A 15,570-nucleotide genomic window follows, 5' to 3' on the forward strand; every position below is an offset into this window, starting at 1 on the left:
TTTTTTTTTTTTTTTTTTACAAATTAAGAACAAGCTGCTGTATTTTAGTAAAAGTCTTTTGGGTTATAATATATGCATGTATTATTTTCTTTTTTTCTTTATTTTATTTTAAAGATGTAAGAAAAATGAAAAATTTTACTAAAATTGCAAATCAGACTGACATGTTAACATTGAGATAGGTTGGTCATATCTGCATATGATGGGAACCATAAAATGAAAGGCAATGTTTCTTTTGTAGTCTTCCACCTATTACCCAAGAAGAAGCTTTACATATTTTGGGCTTTCAACCTCCCTTTGAAGATATTAGGTTTGGTCCTTTCACAGGAAATACAACACTTATGAGGTATGAATACCCACTTACCGTTTCTCTAGTTTTGCAAAACAATGTCATAGATGTGTGTTGATAGTAAACCATGTATTCAGCTGCTATGCCTCAACCTCTCATAGGTATGCCAAACTTAATATATAACTGAATTTCTTTAGAATTGGAATAATGGCATCTTTTTTGTAGAACTTTTGCTATGAGCATGTCTTCTTGTTATTTTCAGATGGTTTAGGCAAATTAATGACCACTTCCACGTAAAAGGATGCTCTTATGTTTTATATAAGCCTCATGGGAAGAACAAAACAGCTGGAGAAACTGGTAGGTTAACTATATAGTGCACGCGCGCACACACACACACATACACACACACACACACACACATACACACACACACACACACACACACACACACACACTTTAGGGTTCTTCTTAAAGACTGGCCATTTTGATTCATGGGACATTATATCAACCCTTAACACATCCTGTTACGTTCATATATTTTTATCCAAGAGGGAAATCATAGTAATCTGTAAGACACTTTTCAATATACAGTTTAACATTTTTACCTTTTCTGATATTTTTATGAAGAACTTTTAGAACTTTAAGGCATGTCATAAACACTTTTTTAACACACCGTTTGTATTGCTTGGGTCCATGGTATGTGCATGTGTGGATTTGTGAATGTAAGGATTTGAGAATATTTGCTGTTAGACCTGGATGGTAACATATGACAGGACAACAGTGACAAAATTCTATTACAAAATAGTCTTGGTTATAAAGTAGATATTAATGGAGATTATCTCAAGGATTATTTTAGTTATGTGCAAATTAATTCTGTTTAAAAATTCTCTGTTTAAAAATTTTTTACAATAGACTGGGTGCAGTGTCTCACGTCTGTAACATGCCTATGCACTTTGGAAGGCCGAGGTGGGTGATTTGCTTGAGCCCAGGAGTTCAAGACCAGCCTGGGTAACATAGCAAAACCTTATCTATACAAAAGACAAAAAAATTAGCTGGGGTGATGGTGCATACCTGTAGTCCTAGCTACTGGGGATGCTCAGGTGGAAGGATTGCCTGAATCCAGGAGGTCGAGGCTGTTGTGAGCTGTGATCATTGTGATCATGTCACTGCATTCCAGCCTGGGGAACAGAGTGAGACTCCAACTCAAAAGAAAAGTTATTGCAATAATCTCTTGACAATACAAATCAGAAAATGATAATACATTGGTAAAGAAAAAACTATTCTGACACTTATTAAAATGATAAGGAAGACTTTATTTAAGACTGTTGCGAAAGGATTATAGCAGTAGGGATGAGAGAAATCAGGCTCAGCTGTGAATATGAAAAAGATAGCTGGGAATTTATAGCCAAGGAGCAGAATGAGGGGTTCAGTAGGTAGAAAATTACCAATATTATAATTACTTATAATCTTAATTATAAGCTGTCTTATCAAAGTTAGAGGATTCTACCTAAAATGGCCTGACAGATTTCCTGCTAAAGGCAGGTCAAGGGCTTAGAAATCAAGGGTTGTGGTGACGGTGATGAGGACTTGATCATATACTAAGGGTGAGAGAATGTTCTCTAACTGACTTAGCAGGATTCTTGCTAAAACTGGACACGGAAGTCCAAGGTCGAGGCCTAGTCCAGAAGATCAAGGAATTGTCAAGGAGTTGTTGTCAACAGACAGTATATGGTTTAACAAGGTAAAGGATTGAACATATAGAGTAGGATATATTTCTATTGACCTATATTGTATCAAGTTGGCTACGAGTAAGGCTAACTTGAGATTACATGTTGGTTTCTACACATACTAGTTTTGTGACCTTGAACAAGTCACTTGCTGAACCCCAGTATAGACTTTTCAAATTTCTATATTTGTACCCACTCCATAGGGTCATTGAAGATAAAAGGAGACATACTTGTGACATACTTAGCATCCTGTGTTACAAAGAGTAAGAACTCAGTTTGTGCTTTTACTTTGACTGAATTCTGCGCATTCACATGGGATCTGTCTGTCCCTCTGGAAAAGACAGCTTGAATGATGTGCTGGTATTTTTTGTTGTTTCTAGTGAAACTGTCAACTCACCACTCTCAGTAATTGATCAGGCAATGAAAGACTAAGAAAGAATGTATTTTTCTGGTTGCTAATTTTCTCTTCAGCTATGTCCAGTTTGCTTTTTATACCTTCTATTGAGTTTTCGTTTTTTAAAAGAATTTTTCAATTATATTTCTATTCTACAATATCTAGTTCTTTAAAAAAAGTTTGTTTTTAAAAAAATGTCAGCCGGGCTCAGTGGCTCAGCCTGTAATCTCGCGCCTTTGGGAGGCTGAGGTGAGTGGATTGCCTGAGCCCGCAGGTTCAAGACCCACCTGAGCAGTGAGACCTCATCTCTACAATAAATCAAAAAATCATCCGGGCGTGGTAGCGCATGCCTGTAATTCCGGCTACTCGGAAGGCTGAGGCAGAAGGATCGCTGGAACCCAGCAGGCAAGGTTGCGGTGGCTGGAAGTGGCCACTGCACTTCAGTCTGGGCAACCGAGTGAGACTCCAACTCAAAAAAAAAAAAAGTCTCTAATTCCTCATTCATATTTTCAAGTCCCTTTTATTTTTTAAATATGTTAAAACTTTTTTTCTGTATTTTCTCTAATCTGAAGTGCATATGTCTGATTCTGCTATCTCTTGTTTGTTTTGGATCTCATTTGAAGTGTCTTGTTTCCTCGTGGAGGATTCGGGTGTCAAACTAAAGTCTGTGTTATTTCAAATCTCATTTGCTATTCTGTTGGTCCTGGTGTTGGCTTCTTTGAATACTCCTAGTGCATTCTGGAGCTATTAATGTTATATGGTTAATTTTTTAATAGTTAACATATATCATTTTTAGCAACAAAATTGTATATCAATAAAAACATGACTAAACATTTTTTTTTGAGAAAATGCTGTCTATCCATAGCACAAATTTTTTGTTTCTTTGCTTTTTAGGTTGTTACTATTTTTCTTTTTAAAAAAGTATTTGTCCACTGGCATCAGTGTTATTGAGATATTATTATTATCAAGTCAGTGGGTTTGGAGACACTTGACTTTTATAAAATAAGATGCATAATTCAACTTTATTTTACAGTTTTTTTGGGGGTTTTTTTTTGAGTTGGAGTCTCACTCTGTTACCCAGGCTTGAGTGCAGTGGCACACTCATGGCCACCCCAGCATCGACCTGTTGGGCTCAGGTGATCCTTCCACCTCAGCCTTCCAGGTAACTGAAACTACAGGTGCACACTACCACACATGGCTTATTTTTTGATTTACTGTAGAGATGAGGTCTCATCAAATTGCCCAGGCTGTTCTCGAACCCATGGGCTCAGGTGATCCCCTCAGTTCAGCCTCACAACGTGCTAGGATTACAGGCTTGAGCCATCATGCCTGGCCTATAGTTCTTTTACGTTTAATTTCACAAACTATGCCAAACGTTTTTCTGGTCCAAAAGATTTCACAGTCTACTCTCCAGTTATTAGAAAGTATAACAATGGTTCTGCAGGGGAGATAAAGTAATATCTTTTACTTGCTCATTGCAAAGTTTATGGCTGAGATCCATATGTTAAATGACAGATCAATAAGAGAAAGGCATAAACATTAATTTATTATAAGTTTTATGTGGCATGGGAGCCTTCAGAAATGAAGACCAAGAGACCCAGGGAAAATTGTGTATTTTTGTGGACATTCATGCTGGAATATGCTTGGAAGACAAAAGGGTATGATCTAATGGTAATAAACTGCGGTGGAGGGACTTAGCAAGGCCTGTTTGTTCAGATTTTTCTCGGCATTCCTGTGTGCCATTTCTTATCTCTGGATATGGGGCAGAAAACCCATCACATGAGGGTCTTTATGGAAGAAGGGAGGAAGAAGGTCAAAGAGTGACCCTCCTAGGTTTTATGGCCTGCTTTAGGGAAGAAAGGGTAAGAAGAATCCTAGTTTCTATGGCCCAAGTGTGGGGTGGTGGTGGGAGAAGGTTAGAGAGAACTTCCTGCTTCTGTGTTTGTTTTCGCTTTTGTTTTTTATTTCCAATTTCCTTCAGCATAAAATATTCAGTATGCCAAGCCGTCATATTTTGGGGTATCCTGTTCTAAACTCCGTCAATTCTGTTCATTGAAAGTCTTATAAAATGTACAACAATGATGCTCTGTACCCTGTAAATGGAATACATAGCAGTTCACTGAAAGCAGGTGTAGGAGTAAGGGGGTCACAGCACAGCGATTAGCAAGAGGAGCCAGTCCTGCCCTTCTCTTGGGATAGCATGTGTGTGACCCTTTGATGCAGGGTTAAATGGAGTGTCCATGCTCAATCCATAGAATAAATATTAGTAAAGCTTAATTTCTTTAAATAATATGACAATCAATATAAATTGATGTTCTAGTATTTTGTTTCTGTGCCCCAAGGGATCATCTTGTATAACCACCGAAATGTGCCCATACTGAAGATCATTAACCAGAACACCAGCTGAAAAACTATTTTTATAAAAGGCCCAATGATAAACATTATTGGCTTTGAGGGGCACATGGTCCTGGGACAGTCACAACGCAACACTGCCCTGAGATCTTAAAGGTAGTCATAGACGATACATGTAAACGAGTAGGTGTGGCTGTGCCCCAGGAAAAACTTCATTTATGGACTTTAGATTTGAGTATTACATAATTTTCACCTCACAAAATGTTGGTTTTGATTCTTAACATTGTAAAAAACCAGCTTAGCTCACTGCTCATTTCAACAGGCTGCAGGCTGCAGGTTGGATTTGCCTGTGGGTGAGAGTTTGCCAACCCCTGGCCTGGAGATTGAGGCCCAAGTTCCTCAGCTTTGTACCTGAGGGACTGATGTCAGAGTATCCCTACCCACAATCTCCTCTGGTGTTTAGCCACACTAGGCTCCTCTCTCTTCTTCACAAAGTTGAGGTCATCCTTAGGCCTTTGTGAGCTGTTTATGGGCCAACCTGGTGCGGAATGTATGGGATATGGGATTCTTACCTTGGTGGATTCTTATTAATCTGTCCATTCGTGCCGGGCTCGGTGGCTCAGCCTGTAATCCCATGCTTTGGGAGGGTGAGGTGAGTGGATTGCCCGAGCCCGCGGGTTCGAGACCCTCCTGGGCAACTTGGCGAGACCGCATCTCTACAATAAATCAAAAACTAGCTGGGTGTAGTAGCGCACACCTGTAGTTCTGGCTACTTGGAAGGTTGAGGCAGAAGGATCCCTGGAGCCCAGCAGGTCGAGGCTGCAGTGGCCAGGAGCGGCCACTGCACTCCAGTCTAGGTGATGGAGTGAGACTCCAACTCAAAAAAAAAAAAAAAAGAAAAAAAAAATCTGTCCATTCTGGATTCAATGGGAGGAAGACTGTTTCTTCTGCTCTCGCTCTTCTGGGTTATCACAGCATCATGTGTGCTACTGGTGGAACTTCCATTTCATTCTAATGGTACACCAGATGGTTTCTTCCAGAAAAACCTAAGCTACCTTCCTTGAGGACTAGCCCCAAGTTCTTATCCATTTGTGCATCAGGGTGCTTGATACTTAGGTGATCAGTAGGAGCTAATTTAATGAATCCTAGGTTGAGGTAATTAAGCAGGGGGATGTCAGGAGTTTAAGGTTAGGAAATTTCTAGAAGATAATTTTATTGTTCTCCATCCCCAAACTGGCATTTTTTGGAAATGCTCTCTCTTATGACTAGAAAATAAAATGTTTACTTTTCTCCCTTTTTTAGCTCAGTTTTTCTTCTGGCTCCCACCCCCACTTCCCTCCCCACACTCCTACAAACAGACTCACCTGCATCTGTGTGCCAGGCCTGCCCTACTTTTCATCCCCATGTGGACTCCTGGAGCCTCAGTTGGCAGTTCTTCCCAGTGTTTAAATGTTATGTGTTCCTAAGGAATCGGATGAGTTTTTGTTCAACTTTCTATCATAGCAGCATCTTAAATGTCGCCTTCTTTATGATAAATGTTCAGTAAAAGGTTAGGAATGTCTCAGAATCATTTCTTAACTGATTCATGGGACTGCTTCATATTTCTTTGAATGCAACATGGACCAATATAGGTCTGGGAGTATAGAAATAATATTAGAGAAAATGCCACATGTATGTGTCAGATACAGTGGAAAGCCACTATAATGTGGTTGTTAGGCTTGTGTCTCAAGACTGCATCATGAGTAGGGCCTTGGGAGACACTAGAACAAGACTCAATTCCTTTTCCTTCCCTCCCACCCTTTCCCCTCCCTCTCTTCCTTCTGTTTCTTCCCTCCTTCCCTCTCTGCCCACCTACCTCCCTGTCTCCTTTCCTTCCTCCCTTCCTCCCTCCTCACCTCCCCCTTTTTTCTTGAGACAAGTAATCGATTTGTCACTGAGGCTGCAATACAGTGGCTCATTCATAGCTCACTGCGGCCTTAAGTTCCTGGGCACAAGTGATTTTCCCATCTTGGCCTCCTAAGAAGCTGGGACTACAGGCATGCACCGCCACGACTGGCTAATTTTTAAAATTTTTTGAAGAGACAGAGTCTTGCTGCATTGCCTACGCTGGTCGCTAACTGCTGGCTTCAAGTGATACTCCATCCTCAGCATCCCATAGTGCTGGGACTACAGGTGTGAGCCACCACACACAGCCTGCTTTTTTATTGCCTACAGATCATACGAGGATTTCATCAGAGCAGTTCATGGTTTTTTGTTTTATTAATATCAGCAGTATCTAGATGGTGTGGGAGGATAGATGGAGAGATGGATCCGTGAAATTAAAGGAAATCAGGGGAAGCAGAAAGACACAGAGAAATTAAAATGAAAGAAAATGTGATATCAAAGAAATGCTGGGTATAGAGGAAATATACATTTAATCAAATTCCCAAAGTAAGAACTGTAACTTTTTATTAGTAGAATGTAATAAAATACTGAAAAGGCCCTTAGGAATCACTGTTCTGGAATATTAAAAGATTGTCATCAAATGTCCTGTCCAACTTTAAGAGTTTATAATTTTAATAAAAATTTTTATTTGTAGATCTTTTGAAGAGTTGTAATTTGTTTTATATCCCAATAGTCTGGTATCTCATGTGTTCTTCATGACCTACTTAAATGTAATGATTTGATATGTATGTTAACCAGCTCCCTTAATAACCTAGGCTATGTGGCACTGGCTCCCAGTGATTTTTTTTTTTTTTACCTTTTAGTTTAAATTTTCTGGAACATAAACTGGTCTTTTTCCCTTGGGATAAACTCATATTTCCTTTAAAAAAATATTTTTATAAATTTGGTCAGGAGATAGAGGTGGTTGCTGTGATTGCTTCAAAAGACCTTTAATAATATATTTTTTAAAGCTTCAGTCCTACTTTCATTTTCCTTTCATAACACCTGACTCCTCCCTGTCTTTCTTTGTGTATTTCTTGAAGGATACTTCATCTGCCTGCCCCCCCCTGGAATTTTTTTTTCTTCTTATTAGGCAGTCCCATGCAAGCCCTGCCTTATCTCTGGGGTGTTCCCTGGCCCCTCTAACCCCAGATCTCTCTTACATTTTATAGCATGATCTGTACTTTTCACTGGCATTTGACATGTTATCTTTTATTATGTTTTATCTGTTTAATGAGAATGTCCAGCTCCTTGGCCACAGGTACTATCCTGAATAGCCCTTTGAGTTTAGAGATGATGCCGGCAACCTCACACATATCACCCTATACATTTAGATCATATGCAGGGAGAGGAATTGTACATGTGGAAAGTAAACATCTTTTCTTATTGCAGAAGAAAGAGGTGCAGAAATAGTCTTTTTCATTGTCTCTGGGATGTTCCCTAGTGGAAAACCCCACTCTCAATTGGTGCTGTTTGCTTGCACTTTGAAATGTATCTCTTTTCGTTTACATTATTTTCCAGACTCCTGGGCCTACTTTTCACAATGGACTTTATGTTTTCCTGGGATCATGCTTTGATTTAGTAACTCTCCAGTGCTTGCTGATATGCTCATTTCCAATGGGCTTTCTACTGTAAACTGAGCTGACTCATAGAATGAAAACAAAATCCAGGGATTTTGAGAAAACTTAACTGTTAATATGAGTTGCAGTACATTTTTCAGGGATGAAATTAGTCACGATGAAAGTTTGTGCTGGAAGTTGCCAACATTAACTGTCCATTCAAATAACTTGAAAGTATTGCAGGGCATGGTAGCCCATGCCTGCAATCCCAGCACTTTGGGTGGCAGGGATGGGAGGATGGCTTGAGACCTGTAGTTTGAGATCATCCTGGGCAACACAGACCCCTGACTCTGTCTCTACAACAAATAAAAGGATTAGCTGGATATGGCGGCACATGCTTATAGTCCCAACTACTCAGAAGGCTAAGGTGGGAGGATTCATTGAGGCTAGGAGTTTGAGGTGACGGTAAGCTATGAGTAATCATGCCACTGTATACTCTAGCCTCCAGGGTGACAGAGTGAGAACCTGTCTCAGAAAAAAAAATTAAAAAAAATATTGATTCACTTAGTACCAATATTTGTGCTGAGGAAGTTCAGATTCATTTTAAAAAAAATCAGCTAGCTTAAAATTATATTTATGCTCATGTATTTAATTTTTGTTCTTCTAGTGGGTACTGTAATTCATTACTTTTGCTTAACAGGGACTACCTACTTCTTGCTTCGCTCCTACATAACTTCCACATCCCTTCACCATGACCAATGCTACCAGCTTCTTGCAGTGCCTCAGTACACCTCAGGTGGACAAGGCATTAGTATCCTGTTTTCCTAATTCGCTGTTTTTTTCCTAATCCATATGAGATACAGTGCCAGATAAATCTCTTTAATGTGCAGTGCTAATATGCCCCTTTCTCTAGGAGCTCTCTAGTGCTTGCTTAAAGCGTAATTACCATTTTTATTATTCCAAGATGACACAGATTGGCCTTCCCCTACTGCTCTCCATGTAGTGGTTCTATTTAAAAGTCATCAGGGAGGCAGGGGCCTTGATGTTAGGTTACTGGATTACCTATCACAGTTTCAGAAGCTGTTCTTTGAAGGTGTAAAAATACACTCTAGTAAGTTCTTCTAGTGTTCTCTAGAGCATCTTTATAGATGACCAGGCTCTACAGGACATGCTTGCAGTAAACAAACTCAAAGAATGTCAGAATGTTAATGTGTTAACTTCAAGTGAGAAATATAATCCCAAAGGGATCAGACTTTCCTTGTTGGCTGCTCAGGAAATCGATTCCTTTCAATCGTTCACAGGCCAGCTAATTCCAGTTGTTTTATTCTCCTTTCTCTATAACATGTAGATCATGGCTCTGATTTGGTGGTGGTTGGTCTGCCACCTAAGCTTCAGTATTTTAGATATACTCAAGAACAGGCTGAACTTCATTCTGAATTTAGCTTCCAACAGTAATGCATTTAAATGTCTTCACATACACAGAATTACTCTCTTGGATGAGTTAAGTGCTGTATCTACTGTCTTTTATTTCAGAGGGTGATCTTTTTCTGACTTTGTCCTGAAATTGTTGGGGTGCTCTGCAGTAGGCTTCTCTATTCGATCATCCCCTGTGTTCTGAGCTAGATGGCGTGCTGCTCCCTGACTACATTCCTTCCTCTCCAGTGGTTTTGTTTCATCCTCATGCACTTCCCCCCATCTGGGTTGTTGAAATCCTGCCACTTCATGAAGATCCATCATGAATGCTGCCTCTTCTTGATTCCTTTGAATTCTATACTCCTCTTGTGGCACTGTCTTATTCCACCTTTAACACATAAGGTGGAATAAGACAGTGCCGCAAAAGGAGTACAGAATTCCTTTGAATTGTTCCTTGTTTCATCTTCCCTAGTGAAGCAGCTCGAGGTATTGGGCATTGCTCCTTGGCTCTCTATAGCCGTTGACCTGCTGTTTTTAGTGATCTTCAGCTATTTCAGTGGCCAGAAAGTCGATCATTGAAACTATGACTTGCAAGCTTTTATCTACTTCAACTATTTTTAGGATTTTCAGTTTTAATGGCTATTTGTTAATGAATAATTTAGTTTCTTCCAGGAGATGCAAGTTGATGTCACCTCCATTAATAGCTTTGAGTATTGAGTGCTGGTAAAACCTTGTCTCTTCATGGTAATACTTGTGAAATTGCTTGACACCTATTATAGTTACGGGAAATATACTAGGAGTGGTGAAAGAGGTTGTTGTGATACTACCAGTCTGTCTCTGTAGAGATGCTCTCTTATCACTTGGCTTGCAAAGACATCTTCTCTAGTCTCTCAAACTTTATTTTGGAAAGATTGAAGTGTGTGTTAATGGGGGAAGTTTTCATTTTTGGAATTGCTTATTATATGGAGTTTATATTTATCCATATACATCAGTAGTCTTTAAATTGGGAAGTGCATACATACATATTAGAACAAATTAGAATATACATATTATAAAGTTTCTTTTATTTTTTAGAGATGGGATCTCACTCTGTCACCTAGTCTGGTGTGCAGTGGTGCTATCATAGCTTACTGCAGCTTTGAACTCCTGGGTTCAAGCTATCCTTCTAGCTCAACCTCCTGTATAGCTGAGACTTCAGACATGCACCACCATGCCCAGCTGATTTTTTTACTTTTGTAGAGACAGGGTCTCACTATGTTGCTCAGACTGGTCCCAAACTCCTGACATCAAATGATCCTTCTCCCTTGGGCCCCAAGTGTGGCTTCCCACCACCCTGGCCTTTATATTTTCATCTAATTTAACATTTCTACTTTTTGTATATCTTTTATAAAAATATATTAGCACAGTAGTATATGTGTATAGTTTATAAACAAATGTGTTTATATTGGGCATGCTTATTCAGAAATTTAGTGACAGATGTGCACAACCAGAAAAGTTGAGACTGTCGCTGTATACACTAGGAACTAAGTTTTCGTGGACAACTATGTGTGTTATTAGAAAGTTTTGATAAGCAAGGACATATTTCATTTCTTTAGTTTGCCAATAAGTTTATCTGATTTTCAGTTTAAAGGGTAAAACTGAAAATAAATTAATATTTTTTGTGTCTATCAATAGAGTCTCACTTTTTCCTCCAGCAATGTCAGTGTTGTCTCAAGTAATGTCTGCTCTTTCAGTCCTCAATTAGTCCTTTGTGTAAAGTATGGATGTTACTTTCCAGGCCCTCAGTTTGTTTGGTTTTGTTTTCTGTAGCTTCAGGGGCCTTGTCAAAGTTAACACGTGGGCTGAAAGATGAATCGCTGGCTTATATCTATCATTGCCAGAATCATTATTTTTGTCCAATTGGCTTCGAAGCAACCCCTGTTAAAGCTAATAAAGCATTCAGGTAAGCATTTACATCTTTTTTGTAGACACTTCACCAGGAAAATGTATTGTAGAAAGCATTTTAAGAAATATTCTAAGTCTCTTAGAAAATGGGAGCCTTGGTGATCTACTTTCCTGACATCTAGTAAGATAACATTATAGCTTATTCTTTTGCAGGATTGCATTTAGCTAACTGTACTTTAACAAATAGCCACTTAGATACTGTTGCTCAGTCATTATGAAACAAAGTCATTTGAAAAGTCACTATTTTGTTTATTACAAAACAGATGCAAAGGACTTTAGAGATTACATTGCAGTGCCTCATCCTACATCCCACATGAGCAATGGATAACAGAATCTAGTGTCAAGAAGATTGTCACACCAAAGTAAATTAAAAAGCATCCTCCTTTCTTATAGTGAAAAGCATGGAATTTATCTGGGTTTCCACTCCATCCTGTTTCCAGGAAGCTCAGAGTAAATTTTTATTTCTAATGTCAGGGACTATATTATATTCATGGTCATATTTGTGTCTTTCTTTGCTTAATCCAGAGTTTCTGTTTTATTAACTATATATCTTTGCTTTAAACTTATGTCTTTTTGGAAGAGACAGTTTTTAAAAAACAAATGGTGAATGAGTTTTAATACTTTATTTAGCCGGTTTTTTAGCCAGTTTTCCTCATGATGGGTTGAGATAATGGCAGGATGGTTAAAAGCAAAGGGAAAAGTGTCTACTTAAGGACTGGTGAAAAGAGAAGCCAGGAATACTTTGAGTAAAGATGTTGGCAGGCATGGTCACCTCACCCAGCTGAGGGTCTGGTTCATTCACAACTGAGTGGGTGGGGTTGGTAAGTGAGGAGGACGAGGAGGAGAAGGAAGAGGAGGGGAGAGGAGGAGACAGCGCTGCCTCAGTAACTGCCTCTTAAGGTCAGGATGAAGATCAGGCTGGGAGACTATGGCTTTGTCATGGGGATAGGATGGGTTCTTTGGGGCTGGAGGCCATGCAGTCTTGGAGTCCCACTTAGAGGCCTCTGGTGGGGGCATGAGAAGAATCCTGAGATAGGTAGGCATGACCTAGGAGAACAGGGATGCTGGATTTTGTGTTTTTGTAAATAAGGAGCAAGAGGGAAACCAAAATTGTTCTTCCCAAATCCTGAACTGCTTTATTCATCTCTCTGAAGGTGAGATTTCTTATGAGTGAGGTGTATTATGTGTTTGTTTTACAATTTCATCCTGCAACTTCACCTTATTTCAGACATCTATTAGAGGTAAATTTACTCCTACTTTGTACCTTTTAAAAGAGAGTTCCTCTCCTCTATCCGTAACTAAGAATCACTTGAGGCCTTTTTTTTTTTAATGGCAAATTCCTGGGCTCTGTTTCAGACCTATTTGAATTAGAATTTCCAAGGATAGGATAGACATCAGGGTGTTTAAATATTCCACAGGTGAATCACTGCTTTAGAGTTTTATTTTTAGGATGCCTTTTGAAACTTCTTGAATGCATAGTGAAAGGAGAATAGCTGAAGAGTGTTGGTAGCATGCTAAGATTTTTTTTTTCCTCCTGGGATCTGAGAGGTGGTATATTAAAACTATTTTAGCTCTAGATTTTGAGTAGGGAATAAGGCCTACATTTAATTTATGCATTATTTTAATAGCCTTCAGAAGTTTGCCTAAACTCTAATATCTATTCTAGATTAATGAATGCCATCTTTGAATAAACTTTAGTATATCTTTTATTAATGTATAGTTGAAACAATATACTCAAGGGAGTGAACAACCTTTATTAAGCTTAGTGTGAATTTATTTTATATTTAGCAGGGGACCTCTCTCACCACAGGAAGTCGAATATTGGATCTTAATTGGAGAATCAAGTAGAAAACATCCTGCCATTCACTGTAAAAAGTATGTTAATTTCCATCTTATTTTCTTTAATTGAAGTCAGATTTAGACCCAGTGAAATATATAGATCCCATTAATAATTGTATAGATGAGTTTTGACAAATGTATACACCTGTGTAATTACTACTCAAACAAGATGTAGTACATTTTCTATATTTATGTATTTATTTATGTATTTACTTATGAGTTGGAGTCTCACTCTGTTGCCCAGGCTAAAGTGCAGTAGTATGATCATGGCTTAATACAGTCTCAACCTTCTGGGCTCAGGTTTTCTGCCTTAGCCCCCAAGTACCTGGGACTACAGGCATGCACCATCACTCCTGGCTAATTTTTTGACTTATTGTAGGGACAAGGTCTCACCAAGTAGCCCAGGCTGCTCTAAAGCCCCTGGTCACAGGCGATCCTCTCACCTCTGCCTCCCAAAGTGCTGGGATTATAGGCGTGAGCCACTGTGCCTGGCCAAGATGTAGTACATTTTCATAACCATAGAAAATACCCTCTTTCTCTATTTCTGTCAATCCCCATAGACAGTCCCTGTTCTCATTTCTGTCACCATAGTTTTGCTTTGCCTGTTCTTTTCCATGTAAATAGAATCATATAATTTTTTTCATATCCTGTTGTATGAGTCTGCCACAATTTGTTATCCATCTTCCTGTTGATGAGCATTTGAATTGTTCTGAGTTTGGTCTAATGTGAATAAAGCTGCTAGCAACATTCATGTATAAATCTTTAAAATTTTTATGTAAGTTTTATTGAGACATAATTCACAGAGCCAAAAGTTCACTCTTTAAAAGTGTACAATCCAATGATTTTAGTATAGTTCCAGAGTTGTGCACCAATCAGCATGGATTCCAGAACATTTTCATCACCCCCCAAACAAAACCCCATACCCATTAGCAGTCATTCCCCATTCCTCCAAGCCCGTGACACTACTGATCTTTCTGTCTCTGTGGATTTGTCTGTTCTAGACATTTTGTATAAATGTGGGTATCCTATAGTATGTATGTAGCATTTTGTCTGGTTTCTTCCACTTAATATAATGTTTTCAGTGTTCATCTATGTTTTAGTGTGAATCAGAACTTAATTCCTTTATATAATGGCTGAATCATTTTCCTTAGTATGGCTTTACCATGTTTTGTTGCACAAATCTTTTTGAGGACATATATTTTGTTTCTTCTTCTTAGATACCTAGGAGTGGAACTGCTGATTCATAGGATAAATATGTATTTAAGAAACTGAGAAAGTTCTGCAAAGTAGTCGTAACCCTTCTGATGAACAGACGTTCTGATGAACAGAAGTTCTTGATTTTGATTAAACCCATCTTATCAATTTTGTTATTTTATGTGCTTTTTTGTGCAGCTTTAAGAAATTTTTGCCTATCCCAACACTTCAAAGATAATCTCCTGTGGTCTTCTAGAAGTTTTATAGATTTTATATTTAGATTCATAATCCACTTCAATTATTTTTTGTGTGTAGTATGACGCAGAGGTCAACTTTGATTTTTTTTTCCCCAAATGTTTATCTAGTAATTCCAGCACTACTTATTTGTAAAGATCTTCCTTTCCTTGTTTATTTGGTGCCTGTGCTGAAAACTAATTGACTATGGGTTGTTTCTGGACAATCTTCCACTAATCTTTTTTCTGTCCTTTCACTAGTGCCACACTCTTAATTGTTATAGTTTATATTAAATCATGAGATTTGTTAGCATGAACACTCTGAATTTGTCTTCTTCTTCAAGACTATTTTGGTTCTTCTAGGACCTTTGTTTTTCCATAAAAATGTTAGAATTTTTCATTTTTTCACTAAAAAGCCTATTGAAATTTTGATTAGGAAAGACTCTATAAAATTTATAGTTTAAATTTGGGAGAACTGATATAATAACCATATGGAATTTTCCAATCCACGAATATGGTCTATATCCATGAACATGACTATATCTAATCACTTAATTAGAGATTTAATTCTTTTTTTTTTTTTTTTGAGTTGGAGTCTTACTCTGTTGCCCAGACTGGAGTGCAGTGGCCATTCCCGGCCACCGCAGCCTTGACCTGCTGGGCTCCGGCGATCTTTCCGCCTCAGCCTTCCAAGTAGCTGGAAGAA

General features: G+C 38.6%; 1 protein-coding gene across 1 annotated transcript in view; it reads left to right on the plus strand.

The window, feature by feature from the left end:
* The window catches only part of BIVM (basic, immunoglobulin-like variable motif containing), a 42,054-nt gene that overhangs the window by 23,413 nt on the left and 3,071 nt on the right, over positions 1-15,570 (plus strand). The window contains exons 7-10 of the mRNA XM_008065009.2: positions 239-343; positions 549-643; positions 11,464-11,596; positions 13,387-13,473. Of these exons, the coding sequence (XP_008063200.1) occupies positions 239-343; positions 549-643; positions 11,464-11,596; positions 13,387-13,473 (420 nt within the window). The remainder of the gene's footprint in view (positions 1-238; positions 344-548; positions 644-11,463; positions 11,597-13,386; positions 13,474-15,570) is intronic.

Source organism: Carlito syrichta, unplaced genomic scaffold, assembly GCF_000164805.1.
Source record: "Carlito syrichta isolate Samal-C Ts95f unplaced genomic scaffold, Tarsius_syrichta-2.0.1 Scaffold308132, whole genome shotgun sequence".
Taxonomy (NCBI): Eukaryota; Metazoa; Chordata; class Mammalia; order Primates; family Tarsiidae; genus Carlito; species Carlito syrichta.